The following is a 23,902-nucleotide window of genomic DNA, read 5'->3' as shown; positions in this document are numbered from 1 at the left end:
AAAAAAAAAAGACACACCTGCTACCACACCTGCCTCATGCAAGTCACACAGGAAGTGTAACAATCCTCGCTCAAAAGGGGGGGAAAAAACGTCATCTATAGATGTGCGCATGTTTATGGATATTTGTCTTTTGGTGGAGATATCACATTTTGTGATAAAGCAACTTTCCCATATTGCGGAGACGTCGGTTGCTGTCACGGTGTTCTCTGTTTCTAGCAGAAACATTCCACGAAAATGGGGAGCACCTGCTCGCTGCGCACTCAAGCAGAAGTTCATCAGAAAGCAACTCACTGACCGGCCTCCTCTTTTTTTTCTTTTGCGGTGCACGCAACGGTCTATGGTTTGAACCACTCCTCTTCGGTCCCACCGACGGAGAAGGCCGCAATGTGGCGTCAGGTGGTGCATCCACCTTCGTTCGCGAATGATTGAGCTGCGCGTAACTCCAACCTCCTCTTGGCTCATCCATCAGCTGCTTCAGATCCTCCGCAACCTCTATAAGCCCCGGTGTCAGCCAAACCGGAGGTGGAGAAAACCCCACTGGCATCCTCTCAGGTGAACTGGAAGGTGATAAGGAAGAAAGTTCGACGGACTTGTAACCACGGGAATGGTCGGTACTACTTACAGATTCAGTTGGTGAACAAGGCCACGCGGATGCCCCCTTCTCCGCGGGATCTTTTATGTCTAGTTGCTTTGAGCTCCTTCTGGAGGCACGACGTGACACCGCCCTGCTTTTCTCCTCTTGTCGAAGCTCCTCTTCACGTCTCTTCCTCTCTTCCTCCCTCTGCTGCAGTTGTTTCGCTTTTGCCGCTTCGAATAGACGCTGGTGTGCTGGAGGGAAGCCTTTCCGCTCCCTGTGACTGGGGAGAATCACCGGGGAAAACGTCAGATCTTCATTCACATGGGGTTTTAGCGGGAGAGGTGTTAAGCGCCAATCTTGCACACCGTGTGTCCTCTCGTAGTCCTCCATTGCCGTGCAAAAATCATTCAGGGTACAGTTTCCCGTGAGTCCAGAAGACCGCGCCACATCGTCTATCTTCTTGAGAATCATGAGGTGTTCACAGCAAATAATTTGACGTTCTTGTTTTTCGCCATACCCCTTCCACACCTTGGACCACAGCTGGTGCCACTGCTCCAACCTCCGTCTATTTGCCCGGAGGCTTAGCTCCTTCGTTGTTTCATTTACTTGGGGTGAAAACAAAATCGGCTCACTCTTACAAGAGCGTCGCCTCCTTGGTGTGGGTCGATAAAGGCGCTCCACGAGTTGCTCGCTATTTTCGCACCGACGTTTTGGCTTTGTATCTAACCATAACTCGCCTCGCTTCCGCTCAATAGTCGCTACCCGCTTCTCCTCTAACTCATAAAGTCTATGGATGAGTGCATTCACATCACTGGCACTTCGTCTAAGTGAAATAGTTTGCTGAAATCCCTTTTCCTCTTCCTCCTGCTTACGGCACTGACGGCGAGCCGACTCCATGTACAGGCGATCCGCCACAGGTATCACGCAAGCGCTGCTGCTCCTGACACGCTGGACAATCTGTTCCGACCCCTTGGAAATCTTAGGGGTGGGGCGACATTCTTTCTCAATCTTGGACTCCCACGTCTCGAGAAGGGCCCTTTGACGTAGCTGAGCTTCCTCACTGCGGCAGTAAGGAAATGCTCCAGGCCGTTCCATTGTCTTGGCGAGATCCGTGATAACCGGTTTAAAAGTACAGTTCCTTAGCTCCTTATCGCGCGCTCGTAAACTCTCTAGTCGCTCTTCTACTCTTTTTCGCCGCGCCATTCCACTGTAGTATAACTTAGCCAGACAATTCTCACTCTTCGGTTTGGTCCGCCTGGCAGGAACCGCCACCTCCTCCCGGCAGTTTATACTGTTAGTGTGCGTCGGTAAATCCGTCAAATTCAGCCCATTGTTTGAGTCCTTTGGCGCGGCTAGATGCGGCGGCAGTTGGCTATTTAATGGCAGAGAAAAAAACCCACCACTCAAGTTCGACACTGCACCCTCCGCTGCACGATCCTGAGAGTTGAACTGCGGATCAGATACCGCCCCAGAAGCGCCGGAATTAGCCACATTAGAACCAGGCGGTCCTCCCGAACGGTTTGTCGCCCAATTGTCGCCTACCACTTCATTCGGCCGGGGCCCGGCGCGACTACTCTGAGGCGGTGGTGATTGCTGAGGTGTAACCGGTCTAGCCGTTGCATCCAACGTATCGGTATCAGAATCCGTACTCGCCGCGAAATCGTTTACGTTTCCACAGGTCACACCACTTAGATTTTCAGCACCTCTGCTTTTGCCACCGGCCGTCAGCTCTGACATTTTGTAACGACTTCCCCGTTGCCTCTTTTTAGTAACATTTAAGTTGGAAAGAAATAGATAAAACGACAGAGAAATGATACAAATAGGTAGGTGCTTTGCCCGATTGCACAGGCACTTATCTCGTCAGGCGAAACATAAAGAATTTTAAGAGGGTGAATGCACTCTGCAAGTGCACAGTCTTATTAAATTCACCCACTCCATTGATATACTGGCAAGATTGCAGCTTTCAACCACTCTACACGCCTCCGCGTCAAGCTGCCTCGCCGCCAACAACTGTTCCGTCCGTTTCCGTGCTTAATGGGGCAGTACCATCCTGCTGTTGGGTGTCCCGGGCAACCTCAGATGAGGTACCATTAGGGTTACTTGACTCGGTGTCGCTGGATGGTAAACCTTCTTCCTTAGAGTCCAAGGTTTCCTCCACATTACTATTGGCGTTGACTTTAGCAGAATCTTCTTTCCTCTCAATTTCACTTTTCAACCTGTTTACCTCCTCTTGAAGACTCTTGATTTGTGACTCCTGCTTTTCGTTTGTTCTTGAATATGCTGTGACCTGACCCCGCAACTTCCCGAGGGTGATGGAGAGTTCAGCCTTGCCCTTTTTCTCTGCTTCAAGAGCTTCCTGAGTCTCCTTCAACTCAGTCTTTAACCTCTCAATTTCAGCTTGCTTTGCATCCACGTGGCTTTCAGATGCAACAGGAATTGCGGGTACAGGAAGAGCAGGAACTTCACGATGCACGAGTGACCGCTCAGCCTCACTGTCAGATGACGCGTGACGTCCCCCTCTCCGACTGCGTCGCGATCGTGGCTTGCTTCCTTCGTCTTTTAGACGGATTTCATAAGGCGAATACAATTGAAATGCTTTAAAAGCAGCAAAACCGCCAATCACGGCAGCACCGGCGCCGATTACCAAATCCCTCCAGTCCACACCGCGAGTGGCAGCAGCCGCTTCGGGGAGCGGTGGAGCTTGTGGCGCGTAAAGTAAACTAGTGTGACGCCGGGATTGGTTTGGATGAGGCGTGGGAACCGAATCGGCGCTCTCATCCCTCAAAGGCTGAGTCATGTGCTGGCTATTCGGTCCTGTTGGCACATATGGCCGCTCGCTCAAAATTCTTTTGATTTCGTTTAGTGTCTTCGGTTGTCCAACTTTGGTGAACGCCTCACATATTTCTTCCGCAGAAAGGCCTTTCGACTTCAAAAAGTGCACCTTGCTCGACGTGGGCGTCCGCCTCACACGTGAATCGAGGAGAAACTCGACGGCGTTTGAAACACGTTTCTCACGTTCAGAGTGAGTGTGTTCCACTTCTGGTTTCGACTTGCCGTCATCCACTACCCCCGACAGCAGCAAAGACATATTGCGTGACTTACGTGATTATATATCCTCAAATATTTGCCTAGAGATGGTACACGCATTTGAAAAAAAAAAAGGAAGATGATACGATCCTCCTTCGAGACACATCCACAAAAAGAACTTATGCGTACGTTCTTACGGTCACTTAACACGCGAGCACTGAGTCCTACAGAAACATATCAAAAACAAAAGAAAAGGGCACGTCGCAGGGAGTTTGGACGACGCGCAATGTTAATTTTCCTCGGCCTGCCGATCAATGATCCGCTGTATCTGTTCCTGGTCATATATTTGAAGCCGCCCAGTGGAAACCGGAACAATTGCAATTTCAACGCTGGTCCTCGTTAGCTTCTCTTCCATCACCTGCCGTAAAATCTGCACGGTGAGATTTTCTGCCTCCTCAACTGTCATGTTCCGATGATAACGCTCACTGAAAACAGTTTGAGCAGCCTCGGCACCACCACCGATTGCTTGAGCATCGTAACGTGTATAGGTGCCGCTGGGATCTGTTTGCCAAAGCTGGGGTCCGTTTTCGTCAACACCGGCAATCAATAATGAGACACCGAAGGGCCTCGACATGAGTTTCTTCCGTCCCCCGCTTTCACCAAACTGAACTGACAGGTCGCACGTCGCCAAGGCACACGATTCAACGCTCATCGGCTCATCATAGGTGAAACGGTGATTTTGTGCCTCCACACGCGCATGGTCCACAAGTATTCTCGCATCCGCCACCATGCCACTAAGAACGGTCCCGATATGATGATCGATTTCCAGGATCTTATTTACACTTGACGGATCAACCAGTGTTGATGGCACCCGCTTCTCGGCAGCAATGATAACAGCATCGGGGGTTTGAATTCCCAAGCTTGTGCTTCCCAACTTGATTGCCTCGATGGCGTATTCAATTTGGAAAATGCGACCCTCTGGGCTAAAGGTGTTAACGCCACGGTCATACTCGGTTTTGGAGGAGAACATTTTTTCTTTTTTCTCTGATAGGGTAAAACACAGGCAAATACATGTTTAGGTCATATCCAAGGAAAGCGAAGGATAACAAAGATGAAACGTGCAGGAGGAGTGGTTTGGAGGGGAGAAAACAACCGTGATGTGTGTCATGCATCCCTACAACATATTTGAAGCATCACAAAATTGTGCAAACACCTTCGACGGTGTTTCACAGGTAAAATAGAGAAAAAACAAGAAAGAAAGAGGTTGTTCCCCTCCATTTTAGTTAGACTGCTTCAGCTCACGAAGGCGGCGAACAGTGGAACGCACCGTGGTGTTGTTTGGTGTGCTAAGCGTGTAGGCGCCACCAGCGACAGTTTTGCTGCAACCATCGCAGCGCCAAATGCCAACGGCCTTGCGACGGAATGCGAACTTCCCGCAGAAGGAACAGAAGTGTTTCGCATGCTGAGACACCTCCAGCTTCTTGGCGCGCTTACGCGGGTTCGAACCATAGCGGGCGCCATAGCGCCCCATGACGCCCATCTTGACGGTACGCTTTGCCATCGTAACTTCGTAGCAGCTAAAGAAAACGAGCAAAGTAGGGGAACGCAGGAAAGAGGGAGGTCTCACGTCGTGTCTTTGTTTACGAAGTACAAAAGTGAAATAAGGCGCAAAACCTTCAGGGGGGAACAAAGTACAAGAAGTGAAGTGGAGGGAGTGGGAAAACGAAGACAACATACCACCAGAATGCGTCCTGACTTTTTGTTACAGTTAAACCCATCTAAGCACCCAACGTCGACCGAATCAGCCTGCTGGAAATCCATAAGGCATTGGGGTATAGAAAAAACGAGAAATATACCCCAGCTGTAGTCTCTGTGTCAAACAATTTTGCTTTCATCACTTCCGTCAAGGCAATTAAAACGATCCATGAAAGGATCGCTCCAATCAGCAACACGTGCCACTTGCGGCACCTTACATGGATAAACTGAAGCTGCAGAGTGGCACCAAACCCCATGACCAACCCCGCTACAGGTTGAAGAATGATGAGAAGACATAACACCACGGCATTTATGGCACCCCACGACATGTCCCATGCAAATGCACCAAGCCCAACCGTTAGGACACCACTGCTCACAAAAAATCCAGCGGTACCAAAATTCAATGTTGAAACCAAGGCAACCAAGCCGGTTGCACTAACCAACGCCGCGCACGGGGAAAAGCTGAACCCCTCTACTTCGTATATGGAGTAACACGTCGATAGAAGGGAAGCGACAAATAGAATCGTGGCAAATTGGATGACATCATACTCGACGTACTGATCAACACTTAGTGGTATCCAAACAGATGTTGAGTGATGAAAACGTTCGTGCAGATAACTAAGAGTTGCGATGAGCTGCTCGTGCGCAGCGGCCATGTTATAACCGTAAGACGATTTGGTCCTGCGTTCGGACTTTTCGGTGCTAATTGCCAACAAACTGATGCCACGCGACCGCATTTTATACCACGGTTGGTAGCGTAACGGTGCGACCAACGCCGTCTGCAGAGCAAGGAAGTAGTGTTCGTATATTGGTCGACTCGTGGAAAATGAAATATACGGATTTTGGCATAAAACATCAATATTAAACCTCCACTTCTCCGCTATCGCTACTGCGAGGTTGAATAGATCTTGATTTGGTTGCATTCCGTTGGCACCAAACACATTAAAACAAAGGTTATTTGTGTGAAACGACGTCACGTTAATAACTATAGCCGCGCGGACGAAGGAATCGGGGATTGGCCAATCTTTGCTTGTGTCATTAAAAAAGTAAAAATTCGTATCGCATGCCATGTTTTCCTTCTCTCGCAGCACGTAAATCAGGTGATTAGCCAACACAACGGAGGGTTCAAAGGCAGCATTAACGTAAACGGCAATAGATTCGGAGCCCACGGAGCGTCGGCCACGAACCACGCGCGTATATTGTGAAATCCTCGTGTCCATATGGAGCTCACCCAACATCCCAGTAATTACCGGAACTCTCGAGACGCTGATGGCATTTTCATCAATGAAGTTTTCCTTTGGGCACGCGGCAGGTAAGCAGCATATAAGGCATACGCCAAGTGCCAAGAACAGGGGAGCGCATGTGCTTCCATACTCCCTAAGAAACTTCTTTGTTCCCGCCTGCAACATACTTATTGTGCACCGACTTAAAGTGATACCTAACTAAAGTAGTATTCTTCCACAGATATAAAAAAAAAGAGAACAAGCGGTATAAAGCGCAAAAAGAAAAGGCTCTAAAAAAAAAAAAGGAAAACGGAAAAAACACATTATTTTTTTACTACTTACGTAAGCAGAAGATGGTCCCGGGTGAATGCTTCGAGTTGCAGCGCCTTTTTCACTTTGTCCCTTCGCCCTTATTCATTTCCTTTCTTCAGCCCTCGGCACCTCACCGGCGCAGCATCAGTTTTTTCTTCTAGTTTTCATTGTATATATATATATATATCTTTCCCTTCGTGGAAACAATTTCATGAAAAAAAAAAAATCCTTTTCCTTTTTCCCTCATCCACCTTAACTCCCTAAAGCGTGGCATCGAACAAAAAAAAGATGATAGAGCAGAGATGCCTTCACTGACACGGTCCGTAGTTAACTTTGTTCGCGGTATTGTTCATTAGAAGAGCAATAATGAGTCCATAGAGTCCAAGAGCCTCCGCAAAAATAAGCATCAGAATCATAGCAACAAATATTTTTTCCTGCTTACCGTACGCGCGGACGGACGCGTCACCGGCGATCCCGATGGAAAGTCCCGCGGCCAAGGAAGACAAACCGGCAGCGAGTCCCGCACCAAAATGCAGGTATCCGGAAAATGCCGGATATGCATGTAGGTCCGTTTTGATATTATTGTTGATAATGACGGACACAATGAGCCCGTATATACCGAGAATACCGGCCATGACAACAGGCACAATACCGCGCATGATCCGATCGGCGTGAAGTATACCGAGGTGAGCGACACCAACACCTGATTTCGCCGTACCATAGGCAGAGCCCAGGTTCGCAAAAATGAGAGCGGATGCACATCCCATTGACCCAAAGAAAGCAGCCGATTGAGGATACATCTCATCGCACGAAACGGCACCGGCGGCCGCAGCCCCGGCAGACACAGCAGCAGACGCAGCAAAAAGCAAGTTTTGTGTCTTCATTCTTCACTTATATCCTTGCTGTAGCTAAACAAACTATTTGTACCAGCGTATGTAAGTAAGGGGATGACAAAACGGGGGCACCTCGCCGCTAGTAGCAACATCAAACAACTTCGAAGTACACATTAGGTTATGCCTCGTGGTGAGACCTTATAAGTGAAAATTTTTAACGAAAAAATAAAAAAATAATTCCGGAGTGACCCGTTCAGCGTTACTACTTCCGTGCTTTGAAGGCATCAACCTCCTTCCTCTGTGCGTTCACCCTGCTTGAGTGATGACGAGCCGCCTTACGCTGGCGGGCAGCGCGGCGGCGAGCACCAACGAGGCGGAGGTACTCACGGCGCTCGGCTGCCGATTTGCGAACTTTATCAATGGCGACGCGCACTTTCTTGGCGCGGCGTGCCCTAATCGTGGAGGTGATGAGACGTTGGATCTTGGGTGCCTTGAAACGGTCCTTCTTGCCCTCTTTCGTCACCTTCCGACGGATCACATACTTGCGTACGTCATCCGTGCGACCGAGATTGAAGAGCTTACGGATTTTGTTCGCGCGCTTGGGTCCCAAACGCCGAGGTACCGAAACGTCTGTCACACCCTCGATTGGTTGCTCACCGACCCTCTCCACAGTGACGTTCAGCACGGCAATGTCGCTCCCAAGAATGCAGCCACGGAGGGACTTGCGGCGACGCTCACCCTGATAACCACGGAAGGTGTTGAAGCCAACAGCGCCACGCTTCACGAGAAGTGACACACGACTTGGGGCCATTACGCCTTGCACCATTGGAAATCCCTCTTTATCGGAACCGCCACGAAGTTTGAAGGTATAACCCTTGAAGGGTTCGCCAAATATGGCACCGTCCACCTCGTTGCCAAGGCGGTAGTCGCCCAAGTTGACACGGCGGAGGACCTCATCGGTTACTTCAACCTGCTTGACGGTGCCGTTCCGCGGATAGGCGACATTCAACTTCATCGGAGCCACTCTTTCTTGACAAATTACAAAAAAGAATGTACACAGGTGTCCATTTTCGTGCAGTTCATACATACACTCAGAAACGGTATTAACCAAACCATTTTTTTTTATCAGTCAGTAGGGAAAGGGAGTGCACATCTGCACCAAAAACCAATAGAAGTGATAGAAAGAGCCTTACACCTACGAACCACAAAAAAAACATGTTGCCTACCTATACCACAAACATCACGGCCGCGCGCATACCTACCGCATTTATGAACAAATACTACTTGGTTACTGCCCCTTCCCAGAATTTGTTGCGCCTGACGCCCTTCATAGCATTGCCTTCCAACGAACTCATAGCAGAAAGAATTTCAATTAGCGCCGCCGTAATACCAAACTGACGTGTCTTGTTGTAAAGCGAGCTAGTTCTCTGTTGCAGGCTGCTGATATTAGTCAACTGACCCTCAACAGCAACCAGACGGGCAGCTTGCTCGGAAAGCTCGTTTTCTCCAACGGCATTGAGGACCGCGAGCGCAGCATGAAAATCAAAGAAGTCCCGAATAAGCTGTTCCTCCTCATTCTGCAGCGCATTCGCAAAAAGGTAACGATTCTTCTGGTTGTCCGAGCTAGCGGCATCGGCAAGGTCCTCTTTCCACTTCTCATATGATGGAATGTTGTAAACGGCATTCCTTTGGACACCCGCAGAAACGAAACGATTGAAAATCACCTGATACCGATCCGCATCCTTGGACACTTCATATGCATTTTCAATTACAAAGGTTGCATAACCAAAATGCATTGATTCCTTCATATCGTTAATGATACCGTATCTGAATTCATCGGGATACAGTTTAGAAAACGAGTCTATACCACGTTTGCCAACCGGCATCAATACCATCTTACTCGACACCACGGAATCGATACAACGCACAATATTGCTGTTCAGGGCACCGCATGACCCACGATTCGTAGTTATCGGTATGTAAACAAGGGCATTCTTCGCCGCGGCCACGGCATCTCTCGATGCTTGTGGTTTGCTGAACGCCAACTCCGTATAGCGGAGGCTGAAATCGCGTGTCCTTATCCGTCCCTGCGCCGCACGATACTTCGCCAAAGTCACCATCTTAATAGTTTTAACGATAGAGTAAAACCGGTTGTACCCCTCAAGTTTTTCTTTGTAAAGACGAAGCTTGCCCGACATTTTCTTTCCCTTTCCACTTTAATATGTTTCAGAGAGGTTAAAAGAAGGAAGAAGAAGAGTACGCAGTAAAGCATTAGTGTAAGCATGCATTCACTACAGAGATAATAGAGTTGTCAAATAACCCAATGAGGGAACCTAGCGATGATAACCGCGCACACAAACAAAACGAAAATAAATCATCGATCACCCTCTCTCCCTATCCCCCTTGTGCTCTTAACGATTTAACAAAAAAAACTTACTTATTAGGTGTCATCTGCTTCTGACCTAGGGCGCTTTCCATTCTTTCTTGGGGCCTCCCCGTACTGAACGCCTTCAGCATTCGTACTAACGCCACCGTAGTCCACGTAAAACCAGTCGGACGGCGTGTTTGCTTGGGGACGGCCGTACTTGTCCAGAAGTCCATCTTTCATCATCGTGCGCTTCTTCACAGCAACGGGGCCAAGTCCCCAACGTCTCGGATACGTGTCTCGATCCATGATCACACGTTTGCTTCGAGCCACGATACCATGATCCACTGAAGCCATTTGTGATGTGGACATTTCAGCATAAGCTAATGCAATGGCCTCCCCCTTAGTGGTCATGAGGACAATAACATCATCCCTTTCAATTCCGTTGTCGAAGCGCGCGAGTCCAGGAATCATGAGCTTAGCCCCGTAGCAGACCGCGTTTACGGCAGAATCTTTCACGACCACACGCTTGTAGTTTGTTAATAAATATTCACAGGGAAGAATTACTCTCCGAAGGTACGTTTCATCCTTCTCGTTATCATACAGCCACTGCGCATCAAGAACGTCATGCATGGTCGAGATGTGGTCGTCTTCAGATATCACCCCGGTTCGAATTCGTCGTAACTCTTCCATATGGCCACCGACACCCAAAATCAACCCGAGATGAACACAAAGGGTTCGTATGTACGTGCCTGCCTCGCAGTGAGTCTCAAACACGGCCAAGTGACGATGTTTGTCATACTCAATAAGCTGATTTGAATATATATTGCGGATACGAAGCTGACGCTTCACCGCCGCAATTAACGGTGGTCTTTGAAAACAGGGACCTGTAAGGCGCTGCAACGCGGCAACAACCTTTTTTTCACTCACCGTGTCATGAAGGCGCAACACACCAATGTATGTTTTACCGGCATTCTGCTGAGACTTCACTAAACGTGTTGCTCGGTCAATACAAATGATGAGGGCTCCGGTTACTTTAGGATCCAACGTTCCCGCATGCCCGGTTTTTTCACACTTCAAAATGCGTTTAATCCATGACACCACTTCGTGTGAACTAGGATTCGAGGGCTTGTCAAGGTTAATCATGCCGTACTTCACATACTGGGACAGGGGTCTCCGAAGCGGAGACCATCCACAATCCAAAACCGTAAAGTGGGAAGACCGCACGTTCAGCCTGTCATAGTTTTTCAGTAAAAGCGGCCATTCTTCCGGTGAGAGTACGTAATCCGTATGTTGGCCCTCCAGGGGAATGCAAAAATCCTCTTTACGTTGTGCCTCACCAAGCTTCTTACTGACCATAGGCAACTTCGTTATCGAGTAGCTTATTCTTCTCAACAATTCTTATACAGAGAAAAAGCATGGAAATATGCACACAACACGTCTCCGTTCTCTTCGAACACATAAGTAGCATAAGAGTTACACTGTGGGCGCATAAATAGGGGGGACCTAACTTACCCGTGCAAACAAAAACCGATAATGAACAAGAAAAAACACCTTCTCGCTACAGTCAGTGCAGAGCTGCTAGTTCAGTGTGCGCGCATCCATTTGCAAAATATACTATTATTAGAATTCTTTGTTCCTTGATAGGAAGACGTAGTTGCAATTCGCAGTACCGGCTAGTGTTTCAAACACTAGAAAGCCTTCCTTGTTTTGCTAACTCGTTTAAAACATCCTCAATCTTAGTCTCCGACGCCAAACGAAAAACCTCTCTGATTCTCTCGCCGCGAAAGAAATCCACACTACGACCTAAATTGTGGTCTTCGTATGGGTCACGGATCATAATAGTTTCGTAACCCAGGAGATTCCAACGAGTTTTCTCATCAAAATGATTGATTCCCTCCAACCAAGATTCTTTCGAAACAAGTTTGTCATTTTTCCTAATGTCAACGACATCAGTATCAAAATCAAAACACATTGAGCCCCCGAAGAAATGAAAAAAGCCATGTAAATCACTTAAAACATTCTTTATGTCAACGTCACTACAAGAACATACATCTCCAACAAAAGGGAAGCATTCATTGACCCCCTCCAACATTTGCTTCGACATGCAATACAGAATATTGTTGACTTCACTTTCATCGATAATACGCGCTGTTCTCTTCGTCACCTGCATGTAAAATATATACATGACAGTGAGGGCGTATGCAGAAATCCAACCTCGACGAGCATCAAGAATACCTTGAGAGCGGCACCATTTCTTCGCACAAAGAACGCCGCACCTAAGGCGTGGGTCCCCCTCCATGTAAAGCCTAAGCAACAAAGAATTTCTGGGACCATCAAAAGAAAGAGACACATCCAAGTGACTTCCCTCTGTGTTATTCGCACCGCTCTTGAAAAGCCGAATAAAAGGAACACGAGCCGAGTAAATTTGCTCGCACTTCACCACCGTCGAACAGAAAGATACCCTGATATGCTCCAAAATTGACAGGAGAACCTTCTGATGATGCTCTCGTTTCACTTCAATAAATTTTGAATGCGTATAGTTCAGCATGTTGGCCATTGACGACTCCTCAGTATTCCCTTGCGTGAGAAATAACACTGCGTAATCAGCATCTGCATTGCTAAAAGCCGTTCCAGAAACACACGACCCATACATTAAAACAGAGGGTCGAGAAGACAATTGAGAAATACCTAAAACATTCTCAATCGAAAACCCCTCAAGGGCACCTTCAAGCCACTTTCTGTTATCAAGGAAACGGCTGTACTCCTTGTGAGATAGCAGGGATGATCCTATCCTACGAACTAAAGCCATAAATAGGTATTGTGTAATCCCCCTTTTCCCAGTAGTATAATAGGGTGACCGCAATATACCATCCAGAAAAAGTCGAATTCTGGCATACGACAAAATAACGATGACGGAGCTCTGTGAACTCGGTTGGCAGCAGTCCACAGAGACCCAGGCAAGCAAGAGCGGAGCAAAGTTAGATTCACACCAACTAGAGAGAATCAAAAAAATCATCAATATCTTCCTCCAACGAATTGTTAGCAATCAAGTGCTCTTCTGCCCTCTTCACCCGTTTCTTTAGACCCTCCTGACTGTTGTTCCCACCACACCTTTTTCTCAATGATCTCGGAATGAAGTGATCTGGCGTCGTAACCACAACACCATCCCCTACACCCAGACGGGGACTAAGGATAATATCGTCACATCTACTGGAGCAGCTCGAATTGTCTTGGGTATCTTCATTGGGTCGCTGTTCACATGAAATGGGAGCGGTACCCTCAACACACTTCCTTAGCTCAGCATCTCGTATCATTCTTTCTATCAGTGTCTTTCGTTCTTTCTGACGGGGGAGCAGGAAGTCGGCTTTCTCCATGGAACGTAGCTCCGTGCGCAATTTAACGACATCGCAGCTGTCTAGCTTTTCACTCCATTTTTGCATCTTGTTAAGCTTCCTTTCATTTCTTATCTCTTTGGAGGTGCGCTGAAACCCATAGCGACGCCGTTCACTAGTGTTCATTCGATGACTAAAAGAGAAAATATAGTAATATATATAATTGCGTTGTAAAACACGATGACTTGTTACTAAATAGAACATAGCACAAGACCTTGGTTTCCAGTACATGACGGAAATGGGATACTTAAGTACTCAACTGTTGTTGTCACTCGCTTGCACCGGGACAAATGTATGAACCACATGGAATGAGAATTAAACTTAAAAGAAGTAAGCGGTACATGTGCAACTACCAAACACCAACATGTACGAAAATGTGTTGCAAGAAAACACAATAATACAGGCAGGGTCCTAAAATGCCATTCCCATATCTCAAACCACATTGTTGGGGCACCGTTGTAGCAAACGATATTTTATTTTATTTTTATTTTATAACACAGTACAAAGGGGGAAAGAAGCCAAATGCAGTCACTCCCAACAGCTTGAAGTTCGCATACCAAATGTGTGCGCAATACATGGCAGAAAGTGTACACACACGCAATCTGGTGCCCTGCTCGTGAAGTACGGAGCTCAAATATGGGAGGAAAACATCGAGTTCATTTTTGCTATTACGTGAGCATCTTCCCCTTCACGGCTTAAAAACGACTGACGGCGCAAACAATGCACAGTAGCCGGTTGTACAAAAACAACATTCGGTGAAATGCTCACCAGGAAAAAAAATGAGCAACACAAAACAAAAGCATTAGATATATAAAGTATATTTTTCTTTTATAAGGAGTAATGAAAAGATCCAGTCCAAAGGAGCCAGTGCCATATACACAAAAACCATGTTTAGAGAGAAAGTGACGGTACACAACCAGGGAGGAGGGAAAGTGTGTACAACGTAACGGGATAACAACTAGCTTCAAAAAATATAACAAAAAAGTGAGTAACGATAAACAAAAAAAAATACTTCAAAACAATCTGCAATCATCCAGCAATGGCACGAGAGGGACAGTAACCCACCTGAAGCAGGTAACTTAGATAACAAGCATAACATAAACAGTTCGATCATTCTACTAACAGAGGTGCCTTTCGGTCCGGAAACAAGGGCGAAAAAAAGTAATGGTACGAAGAGCACCTCGTACCGCAATCTACGTATGAAATATATATATATGTAAAAGCGTTAACAAAACAAGGGAAGAAAGGCACCACAAATAATGGTACAAATTATGTTCCCGAAAACATATAAACATCCGGCCAATAAGTTTATTTTCTTAACCTCGCAAAACTTCTAAGGATGCATCGTGAACAACCTGTCATAGCAAACAGTGTCAAAACAATTATTCAAAACCGCTGCAAGAAAAAAAAATAAAAAGGAAGTGAGACACTGTACAACTATCCCCGGTACAAAGTAGCAGAGACCCACAGTACGAAATAGGTGGTACCTACACCATCACTTAAAAATACACCTGTAGACTGAACTAAAAAAACATAGACATCCAAAAAAGATAAAGAAGAAAAGCAGTCACAAAAGCAGGGGGATATGGATGTCTCGAGAAGAACTTGATTTGCCCACGGCTCTTCAGTATGCGGCACCAGCAGCACACAACAAAAATAATGTCCCACAAAAAATATTTAATATATCCGTCGCCAAAGCTAAACAATAGCAATGCTATTACAAACACTGTTGGAAGAATAATTTAAAAAAAAATCGGCCGCAGCTGGCAATCACAGCAAAGCGACTCGAGTGTCCCTAAAGTAACTATTTCTAAAAGACGAAAGAAACGAAGATGCTACCTATTTACGTTTGCACAAGTAAAATGAACCAAGGTTTCGAAACATCTAACAGAAAAAGAGATCGCTTGGGCCCAGGTAAACATGCAAAAGAAAAACAGGAACTTACTACCGCCAACCACGCAATGCCACACGGGAAGTATCAGCGCTCGAGTTTCGCTATGCGAAAATGGCACCACCAATTAAACAGAAGTTGTGCTAATGTAAATGCATAGTGGCTCACGGCATCGCTCACCAACCTAACAAACTAATGTCATCATCGGTTGGCTTCTTATGTGAGAACCCAAGATATTGCAACCTGTTTTGGCAGTGCCGGAACGGAAATACAACGGTTACGGCCTCAGATTATGATGGTAGGTGTATTAGCCTTGCTACATGTGACGAATTACCTCTTGTGGGCCTCTGGTGGGGTATAAGCCTACTGTTAGTTAAATTTCTCGCAGCGAAGTGCAGTACGGTGGCGACGTCCAAAACCCATGGTGGAAACCCGCCGGACCCCTTCACCCAGAACAAGCAGATGTTAGCGACATCGTTGTTAGGGTGTCGTCAACCTCCCATTTCTTCCGTGAGACCAAATCCTCACCCCGAAATTCAATTAGTTCCACGCTTTCACCCCCACCTGCCACAACACTGGGTGGTCCCCACAACTCAAAAGGGAAGGCGCATCTGTTGTCATCAAAGATCTAGCGGTGGAGGTGCGCACTACAAGACTTACTAAATGAAAAAAAAATCGGGTAGCCTATGTAGCCACTGCAAAGTACTGCAACTCCCACCAACTTCCCCCACGACACGGGAAAAAAGTCATTACGAAATGTTAATGCTACACCCTTCAATATGCCTAACAGCCAATAGCCGTACACTAACCGCTACCATTTGTAACGCACCAAACATACCCCGACACATGTAACAAATGACTTGAAAGCAGGGCGATACAACAGCAAAAGCACCAGCGAAAACATTTCCTAAGGCACGCGAGACCACAATAGCCAACGCATCAGTGCCCAACCCAGCAAATCACTTTGTAAAAAGACCATGCACTTTCAGACCAAACGGCTAAAAACCGCAGCAAAGGGGGAAGACTACACCAAACCGGGTGTTCGGCAAAACCAGCAGCACCAAAAACTTCCGCCACTAACCTCCACCAAAGTCCCACAGAGGCGGAAAAGATGTTCACTCACAAAATCCGAGCCGCACTGCGACCACGCGAGCCACGAGAGAGCGATTTCGGGACCCGGTGCGCCACCCAAAAGAAAGCTATGAGCTATCACCCGCATCGTGGCAGCGGCTCAATATTGAACCTTAACATACGACTGTTAGAATGAGCGGCCACCGCATCACTGAAGTGCACATTCTCCTTCCGTGTGCACCCTTCAGAGGCATTGATGCTGACCCGCCCTGTGCGTTAACTGAATCCCCCGCCTCCCCGGGGCCGATGTCAGCAGGTGTCCACCCCATATTTTCCACAGGTCTCAGTGGAGTACGGAAGATCTCGCCGGCGGAAAGGGGCCACATATATCGGAAACGACAGAAAACTACGTGGCGATCTTTCGCCTTCTTTTGGAGACACTGACGAATGTTGGGGAAGGCAGGATGAACGCTTGCTTCCATTACCAATACACAGCGTTCTCTTGCTGTAAAATGAAGAACAAAAACGTATCAATACTCATTGGAAACGGGATATGAGTCACTAACGCTCCAAAAAATAATTGTGGTTTTGGAAATCATAACCGTTACGCTGCCGTCTGAAAACGATGGACAGCTTGGTGTGGCATTTGCCTGCTTTCCCAATAACTCTAATGTAAGCATGTAAAGGTTGTAGGAATTAGAAGCGGGGATCAAGATTCAGTAGCCACCGGAGCTGACGTAAAGCGGTGCTACGTTCCTCAGCCTCACGTATTCCAGAGGGGAAGGGTGATGAAGCTGACATTGAATTGATAGCTGGAGATGAGTTTAACAGTTACCAACAATGAAACCCCGATTTGATATACAGCATTCGGAGGCGCACTGCTTTCAATAGAAGTTACCTGTTTAACGCACAGCGATGTTACATCTTGGAAAGCGATGCGAAACTTCAGAAGTCATCATAGTTGGATAATACTCAATGTAGCAGTATCAAGGGACATGAAGAAAATTGTGGATTGTCCAAATTCCCCAAAACATTGTGTGCCAGAACTCTGCAAATAGGTAAAAACACGTGTTGATGGCAGTTGAAAACACCAATGATGCCATTGCATCTGTAGTGGATTAGACAGCACCAAAAAACAATTCATAGGAAGAAAATGTTGTTCCTCCTTCATTACAGAAAGGAGGGTGTTGAACATAACAGCTGTGAGGACATGCAGGAAGGTGCACTTCAAAACTGCTAATAGACGAGACAAAGCAAAACTTCGTACCTTATTGAAAGAATTATTCACAGCACCATTATTATAGATTCCTACTCTACTAACAGAAGAGGAGCACACCAGAAAAAAAGGAAACTGAGACCGCGGACCTCTGAGGATATGTATGTGAATTGTTCCACGAATACTATGACGGCCCCAAGGGTGAACATTCACAGCATCACAAACCCCACACACACTCAAACCATATACAAACACTGAAACGACAAAAGTTGATAGGAGAATCATCACGCGAAACGGTGGCAGGAGAGTGATGCTTACTTCTGAGAACTAAATCATCGATATGTAGGCTAAAGGGCACGTTGAAATTTGAACCGAAGTCCACGACACACAACAGCAGCAGTTAGGTGAAAAAGTCGGATAACCATTGCAACATTTCCAAAGGTTAGTGGACGTACCACCGACATCGTCTCGCTTCACTCACTAGAGTTTACTGGCACAATATCGATGACAAAGCAACGGATCGAGGGAACAAAAGTCACAAACACAGAAAAACGCCGGCCAATGAGCGGTCAATGTCGCTCCGCCCGAGCGCTTTGGCGCCCTATGAGTTGCAGCATATCCGCAAAGCACTGCCCCGCGGTGGTAATGTTGCTCGAACCGTCTCTTCATTTGCCTTTTACGCCAAAAAAAAACTTGAAAGTGTGGTCATGAGAGGAATGTGAGTGAAGTGTGGAAGTTTAGTAGATAAATATAACTCAGACGCCGTAGAGTTTCCCTTCCTCACTGGATGCTGTAAACATTTCGACTAAAGAAAGCGTTATTGAAACCGGAACCCTTACCAAGCGAAGCGACACGAGGCAAAGTAGTCGGATCGTTTTTATTCATAACTGTCGTGAAACCCCTTCTTAGCAGTCAGTACGACACAAACCCCAGCCCCCAACCCTGCGGCCTCACAGATTACGGAACGATGACGCGCACAGGCACGTAAAGACTGCAACTCAAAAAATTTTTGCACTGAGAACTAGGTACTATAGCAGCGTGAGGCCGCAAAAACTTTATGCAACTGGACGCGAAGAAAACTAAATATATTTTTTGTTTGGAGGGCTCCTGCTTAAGGAACCTCTAACCCCTAAGGCGGGTAGCAAACGCTTATTAGGGGATGGGAACGGAAAAGCGTTGGAGGCAACTGTGCATCCGCACAAAGAGCTTTCGAGACACGTAACAAAAAGTAAGACCGCTAATGTCCGACCCCTACAGCTCGGAGATGTCTGTTTGCTGCTGGGAGGCCGAGGAGAAACATTTTCAGGGTATCTGACTTTTACTTTTACACGTTGGAGCCACACACAATATAAACTTCTCCCCCCCCCCCCCCCCCAAGAGACGGAAAGGAAGTCAAGGACAGGCTAAACAAAGTAGAATATAAACTTAGGGACGGTCCAATCCCTTAATCTATGGAAGAAGATTAAAGAGAGAGAGAGAGTCAAGGAATTATAAACAAAATCTATAACCATCCATGCACACTTAGAGAATACTTGGGTGAGAAGCAGCAGCAGAATATTTATTTCACAGTAGACTTGTGAAAGGGCAGTTCATGTGGTCCCCAAAAACCTCGGGACACCGCCACTTCCTTTTGTAAGTTGCACTCTTTTACCAACTTTGCACAGTTAAACCGTGTGCCTCCGCGGGAGCCGACCGCCGGTTTGCTGACGGAGCGGTTAAACGAGTAATTTGTGCCAGTGTTGTGGGAATCCAAGATCATAAAAGCGTTACCCATGGCCACGGAAAGACCGTAGGCTTTCGTGTTTCCTTTTGTTTCCGCGCGTTACAGGAATCTATGATCAACCCAAATGTCAATACTCAAGGGGAAAGGACTCCACGAATGCTACTGAGGGGAGTCGGAGGACACGGGCCTGAGCCTGCATGATAAGAAAAGGGAACTTAAACCAACGACACCACATAACATTACTTTCACCTCATCGGAATCCAATAACAGGACTTGCCCCAGACCCAAAACCCCTCAAAGAGCCGTCTGTGACCAAATCAACTGCGGGTTCCCAATTGGGTGTAACCGTGTGTTTCTTCTTTTTAAACAGGCAAGAAAGCAATACCCACTTACTAAAGCAAGTGCGGACAGTGGCAACAAAGCGGCCTCCGTAGCGGGGACAAGTTCTCTGTCCGAGGCAAAAGACGACGACGTAATGCCCCTAAGAAAAAACAAAAAAAACAGACAGAAAAAGTCGACAACTCAGGATAGTAACCGCATGGAGGTATTTTGAAATGTGTTCCAAAAGGAACAATTGCCTCGTAAGGTTCATCCGCTTTTGTTATTTCTCTTGAGGCCCCGCAATTCACCAGCGACGCTCGTTGGAGGGTTTATCCTCTGCAATTGAGAAAAGGGATGACCCGAGCTCCTGTTGGTGCGGAGGAGGCATCCTTTACGATACCGACCTTCCAAAGTAAACGATCATCGCCGATGGAAATAACCTGAGGGCTCCTTTCACTGGTCCCTTTTGGTCTCAGTCCGATCAGTCCCCAGAGATGTTGAAATCTACATTCCGCACTCGAATTTAATCGAGAAATGATTCAATATATTTTTTTTTTGGAATTTTCTTCGTGCCTTCGTGGGAGTTTCCCCCCACTGGCGCGGCCATCAGCCATCACCGTAGAGCCCTGAGATGCTATCGGTCTGGCGACTGTGGCAGAGTCTCCCTTTTTTATTCAGACTAACACACTCTCTACAATTTTTTGTTGTAGCTCCTCAGTTGAACGGAATACAGCAGATGGGGCGAGAATCCCCCCACCCCAGACTCTCCCAAAGATGTCAATTAGCAATCCTTTTGTTTTGATTTTTGTTATTTGTTTATTATTCTCTCTCCCTCTTTCTGTTTCTGTTGCTTGTTGACTGCATACCCCCTTCTGTCTCTGAGGGTGTCTGGACTATTCCTGCGTCCGGTGCTTTTCCTGCTAGCTCCACACTCGGCAATAAGGGGGGAAGTTGCAGAAGGGAGAGTGGGTTGTATGACTGTTACCTTAGCTGAGGACTTCACCTGCGGCCGGCTCCGTTCAACCGCAATGAGAAACTGCGCCAGCCTTTTAGAGAAACATACATCCTGCACACACACACCTTCCACCGCAAACCTGACACGTAATTCCTTCAAACCGGGACAGCTCATCAAGTGCAGCGACGTTTCTTCGCAGTCGCCGCGTTGGCTGGTAACAGCGCGCTCTACCTTCATACCGTGCATCTTCTTTTGATGTAGGGTGAGGCCAGTTTTGCTAGCACACTGCCTTCCGCATGTCGGGCACACCAACATGGGTGCGCTTGTATGCGGGGAATCAGTGGCACATAATTTCGTGCTTTTGCTGCATTTAAGCTCGACTCCCTCACCTTTGTGGAAAGCCTTACAGTGTCGGATGAGGGAGTCCCTGCAACTGAGCACTTTTTGGCACACACCACACTGCACCTCGCCCTTCCCCGGGACGTCAACGTTTCCCTCACGGGCACGCTTACGAGGGAATTGCACCAACACCACGGTACCGTCCTCCGTCACTATGCTTTTATGTTTGAATTTCTTGTGTAGTGTCAGGGAAGAACGTGTACCGAAGCTCGCCTCGCACAGGTCACATTGAAACGGCAGCTTCCGTGTATCCTGAGAGGCTGGCGCTGCTGGGGCTCTACCATCTCCTTGCAATGAGTCCTCGTTCTCTCGCCCCCTTTTCACGCGGCAACTACCGCTGCCTATGCCATGTATTGTTCTAAGGTGGTGTAATAGTCGGCCTGGCACTGCGAATTTGGAGGCACAGAGGGTACAATGAAGCAACTGCGGTCTCATCGGGACTCGTGTGCTCGATGGTAGAGGAACGATCGCCACCACTGGAGGGGGCTCCGGGGGGATGTCCACTGCGGGTATTGCATCGCCGTATTTGATCCTCCGGAGGGCATCAGCTCGCACAAAGCCGTGTTTGTTTACCATGTGCGTTACAGCACTCGAGCGGCATTGGTATGTGGCATCACATTCCGTACATTTGGTCGGTTCGGAGGTTCTCTGAAGAGTGCGTGTCGCAACAGTTGGGGCCGTTTGTATTGTTGGTCCTATCGCTGCGTGTTGCGGGTTACACCATTGGCACTGTGGAGGCACACTCGGGTTGATCTTTCGCAACATCCATCCATAGTGTCTTGAAGACCCAACCCGAAAACGTGACAGTGCCGTTTCTTCTTCCCTCGTCAGTTCTTCTTTATGTTTTGTTGGAAAGTGGTTGCCCGTGATACCAAACCTATGAGTGTTCTCATGGACTTCTTCCGACCTAAGCACTCGCTTCGCATAAGCAATGATGTCGGGGATCCATGTGTCTCGCAACTGTGGTAAATCTGCGGCCTTTTTCGCCATGTCATCGCAAACCTCATTCCGTTTCACGCCACAATGGCCGAACACAAATTGCAGTCGGATACGCATCTTCCTTCTCTGAACTTGAAGCAGAAGCCTCCATAGTCGTCTCAGAATTGGGTCCGTTACGGCTAGGGGGCCTGTCTGCAGTGCTGTTAACATTGACAGCGAGTCAGAGAGGATGGACAACCTGCTCGGTGTGCTTCTGTATGCCGGAAGCCATTTCAGCAGCCGTTGCAGTCCTATCTCTAATGCCACGCATTCCGCTCTGTAACTGCATGAGAGTTCCCCTGCTCCGGTCTTGGGTGCGCAAATCAGCGTGTTGTTTTTATAGAGCAGGGCAGCTGCTCCGGACTTCTCACCGAGGGACACGGATCCATCAGTCCACAATTCGTAGTGCTCTCGCCGCGGTGGCTCCTTCCCCCTCCGTGCAAAATGCCGTTCAATCCACTTTTCGGAAGCCTCCCTTTTGACATCGTCAGGGCCATCAGCGCACACAGGCTTTATCTGCGTGTGAAATATCGGTCGGCAGCTGTGGCGGAGCGTCGATGTCTCTGGTGGGTGCTCGCGTGGCTCAATGTGGAGGTGGGGGTAGGACCGCATGATACGGGAATGTAGGGCTCTGACTGGGTTTTTGCTGTGGTATACTTCTTCAGCACTGCGCCGCAAACATCCGCCTCGTGACTCACACATCAGCATGAATTTTTTTCTGCGCGCACACAAGGGTTGTTTTTTTGAGGGGGGAGGAGTTTTTTCCCACAAAAAGAGCTTTTTTTGGGGTCCCCCAGGGGAACCCCCCTTTAATAGGCAACGGCTTTTTTTTTGGCCAAAACAAAGGAGTTCGAATTTTTTTTCGAAAGGTCCCCAATCCAAATCCCCAAAGCCAACAGGGGGGGGGCCCTTTCAGAGGTTAAATAAAAAGTTTTCAATATTTTTGTTTTGGCCCCCATTGTAAGGCTGAAGAGGCTGGTTTCTGCAGTAGTTGGAAGTCCATCTGGGTCTCGTTTCGGCCGCATGTGTGGCCATCCCCTGCAGACGCTGGAATGTTACTCCTAGAGGCTTCGGGTGTCCTGTCAGCTCCTATTCTTTCGCCGTCCAGTTGTAATGTAAGGGGGTGGCGCTCTATACACCCGAAGAGTGTGCACTTTGTTTTCGCTACGTTGACAGACATGAAGTACTCTTTTGACCACTGTAACACCACGTTTAGACCGCATTGTAGTGTGTGGTTGATGACATCCCTCTCTGTGTGCCTCGCAAGTAGCGTTAGGTCGTCTGCAAAGAATCCGTGCTGCAGTAACGGCACTTCTGCAAGGCGCTGGCTCACCGAGTTCATGACAATAATGAACATGATTGGGCCAAGGACAGTTCCTTGTGGCACTCCTCGCTCAAATGTTCTGCTTCTGGAAAGCTTTTCCCTGAATCTCACTCTGCCAGTTCGGTTACTCAGAAATGATACGCACCACTTCACAATGTGGGGTGATACCTTCATTCTGTGCATTTCCCTCGCAATTTTGTCGTGGTCTACTGTATCGAATGCCTTTTTCGTAGTCAACGAATACAGCACCCGTACGATATTGGTGCGTGGGGCGGCAGAGGGCAGCGCGGACGTGCAGGAGTTGTTCGAGCGTTGAGCATCCGGGGCGAAAGCCTGATTGCTGCGGCGTCAGCTGGGACTCAACAGTGTCTCTAAGTCTCGCGGCAATTATGCGCTCCATGACTTTGCAGAGACAGCTCGTGAGCGTCACTGGCCTGTAAGAATCGAGGTCCTCCGCCTTTTTTCCGGCCTTCAGGATGGGGATGATAACACCAGTCTTCCATGCAGGCGGCACGACTCCCGTTCGTAGGCTCTCAT

The 23,902-nt window shown here is 47.7% G+C and overlaps 16 protein-coding genes across 16 annotated transcripts; 1 reads left to right on the top strand and 15 right to left on the bottom strand.

The window, feature by feature from the left end:
- Positions 1–142: 142 nt before the first annotated feature.
- TbgDal_X160 (hypothetical protein, conserved) lies at positions 143–2,314 on the bottom strand (the record flags this gene model as incomplete). The annotated part of the gene is made up of 1 exon (XM_011778899.1): positions 143–2,314. The coding sequence occupies one exon, from the start codon at positions 2,312–2,314 to the stop codon at positions 143–145; it is 2,172 nt and encodes a 723-aa protein (XP_011777201.1).
- A 250-nt stretch (positions 2,315–2,564) lies between these two features.
- On the bottom strand, positions 2,565–3,665 carry TbgDal_X150 (peroxin 14, putative; the record flags this gene model as incomplete). Its single annotated transcript, XM_011778898.1, has 1 exon — positions 2,565–3,665. The coding sequence occupies one exon, from the start codon at positions 3,663–3,665 to the stop codon at positions 2,565–2,567; it is 1,101 nt and encodes a 366-aa protein (XP_011777200.1).
- Positions 3,666–3,893: 228 nt separating this feature from the next.
- TbgDal_X140 (20S proteasome subunit alpha 5) lies at positions 3,894–4,634 on the bottom strand (the record flags this gene model as incomplete). Its single annotated transcript, XM_011778897.1, has 1 exon — positions 3,894–4,634. One exon carries the CDS (start codon positions 4,632–4,634, stop codon positions 3,894–3,896), a length of 741 nt encoding a protein of 246 aa, XP_011777199.1.
- Positions 4,635–4,897: 263 nt separating this feature from the next.
- TbgDal_X130 (60S ribosomal protein L37a, putative) lies at positions 4,898–5,125 on the bottom strand (the record flags this gene model as incomplete). The annotated part of the gene is made up of 1 exon (XM_011778896.1): positions 4,898–5,125. One exon carries the CDS (start codon positions 5,123–5,125, stop codon positions 4,898–4,900), a length of 228 nt encoding a protein of 75 aa, XP_011777198.1.
- A 257-nt stretch (positions 5,126–5,382) lies between these two features.
- TbgDal_X120 (GPI transamidase component GAA1) lies at positions 5,383–6,768 on the bottom strand (the record flags this gene model as incomplete). The annotated part of the gene is made up of 1 exon (XM_011778895.1): positions 5,383–6,768. The coding sequence occupies one exon, from the start codon at positions 6,766–6,768 to the stop codon at positions 5,383–5,385; it is 1,386 nt and encodes a 461-aa protein (XP_011777197.1).
- A 434-nt stretch (positions 6,769–7,202) lies between these two features.
- On the bottom strand, positions 7,203–7,778 carry TbgDal_X110 (vacuolar ATP synthase, putative; the record flags this gene model as incomplete). Its single annotated transcript, XM_011778894.1, has 1 exon — positions 7,203–7,778. The coding sequence occupies one exon, from the start codon at positions 7,776–7,778 to the stop codon at positions 7,203–7,205; it is 576 nt and encodes a 191-aa protein (XP_011777196.1).
- A 211-nt stretch (positions 7,779–7,989) lies between these two features.
- Positions 7,990–8,814, bottom strand: TbgDal_X100 (40S ribosomal protein S6, putative; the record flags this gene model as incomplete). The annotated part of the gene is made up of 1 exon (XM_011778893.1): positions 7,990–8,814. One exon carries the CDS (start codon positions 8,812–8,814, stop codon positions 7,990–7,992), a length of 825 nt encoding a protein of 274 aa, XP_011777195.1.
- Positions 8,815–9,007: 193 nt separating this feature from the next.
- On the bottom strand, positions 9,008–9,925 carry TbgDal_X90 (ATP synthase F1 subunit gamma protein, putative; the record flags this gene model as incomplete). Its single annotated transcript, XM_011778892.1, has 1 exon — positions 9,008–9,925. The coding sequence occupies one exon, from the start codon at positions 9,923–9,925 to the stop codon at positions 9,008–9,010; it is 918 nt and encodes a 305-aa protein (XP_011777194.1).
- A 242-nt stretch (positions 9,926–10,167) lies between these two features.
- Positions 10,168–11,451, bottom strand: TbgDal_X80 (centromere/microtubule binding protein cbf5,putative; the record flags this gene model as incomplete). Its single annotated transcript, XM_011778891.1, has 1 exon — positions 10,168–11,451. The coding sequence occupies one exon, from the start codon at positions 11,449–11,451 to the stop codon at positions 10,168–10,170; it is 1,284 nt and encodes a 427-aa protein (XP_011777193.1).
- A 325-nt stretch (positions 11,452–11,776) lies between these two features.
- Positions 11,777–12,904, bottom strand: TbgDal_X70 (hypothetical protein, conserved; the record flags this gene model as incomplete). The annotated part of the gene is made up of 1 exon (XM_011778890.1): positions 11,777–12,904. One exon carries the CDS (start codon positions 12,902–12,904, stop codon positions 11,777–11,779), a length of 1,128 nt encoding a protein of 375 aa, XP_011777192.1.
- A 184-nt stretch (positions 12,905–13,088) lies between these two features.
- TbgDal_X60 (hypothetical protein, conserved) lies at positions 13,089–13,718 on the bottom strand (the record flags this gene model as incomplete). Its single annotated transcript, XM_011778889.1, has 1 exon — positions 13,089–13,718. One exon carries the CDS (start codon positions 13,716–13,718, stop codon positions 13,089–13,091), a length of 630 nt encoding a protein of 209 aa, XP_011777191.1.
- A 1,855-nt stretch (positions 13,719–15,573) lies between these two features.
- Positions 15,574–16,041, top strand: TbgDal_X50 (hypothetical protein, unlikely; the record flags this gene model as incomplete). The annotated part of the gene is made up of 1 exon (XM_011778888.1): positions 15,574–16,041. The coding sequence occupies one exon, from the start codon at positions 15,574–15,576 to the stop codon at positions 16,039–16,041; it is 468 nt and encodes a 155-aa protein (XP_011777190.1).
- A 581-nt stretch (positions 16,042–16,622) lies between these two features.
- TbgDal_X40 (hypothetical protein, unlikely) lies at positions 16,623–16,931 on the bottom strand (the record flags this gene model as incomplete). Its single annotated transcript, XM_011778887.1, has 1 exon — positions 16,623–16,931. The coding sequence occupies one exon, from the start codon at positions 16,929–16,931 to the stop codon at positions 16,623–16,625; it is 309 nt and encodes a 102-aa protein (XP_011777189.1).
- A 473-nt stretch (positions 16,932–17,404) lies between these two features.
- TbgDal_X30 (hypothetical protein, unlikely) lies at positions 17,405–17,950 on the bottom strand (the record flags this gene model as incomplete). The annotated part of the gene is made up of 1 exon (XM_011778886.1): positions 17,405–17,950. The coding sequence occupies one exon, from the start codon at positions 17,948–17,950 to the stop codon at positions 17,405–17,407; it is 546 nt and encodes a 181-aa protein (XP_011777188.1).
- A 2,567-nt stretch (positions 17,951–20,517) lies between these two features.
- TbgDal_X20 (hypothetical protein, conserved) lies at positions 20,518–22,749 on the bottom strand (the record flags this gene model as incomplete). The annotated part of the gene is made up of 1 exon (XM_011778885.1): positions 20,518–22,749. One exon carries the CDS (start codon positions 22,747–22,749, stop codon positions 20,518–20,520), a length of 2,232 nt encoding a protein of 743 aa, XP_011777187.1.
- A 226-nt stretch (positions 22,750–22,975) lies between these two features.
- On the bottom strand, positions 22,976–23,548 carry TbgDal_X10 (hypothetical protein, conserved; the record flags this gene model as incomplete). The annotated part of the gene is made up of 1 exon (XM_011778884.1): positions 22,976–23,548. The coding sequence occupies one exon, from the start codon at positions 23,546–23,548 to the stop codon at positions 22,976–22,978; it is 573 nt and encodes a 190-aa protein (XP_011777186.1).
- Between the last annotated feature and the right edge of the window lie 354 nt (positions 23,549–23,902).

Source organism: Trypanosoma brucei, chromosome 10 (assembly GCF_000210295.1).
Source record: "Trypanosoma brucei gambiense DAL972 chromosome 10, complete sequence".
Classification (NCBI taxonomy): Eukaryota; Euglenozoa; class Kinetoplastea; order Trypanosomatida; family Trypanosomatidae; genus Trypanosoma; species Trypanosoma brucei.
This window is presented reverse-complemented; position numbering and strand designations above follow the sequence as displayed.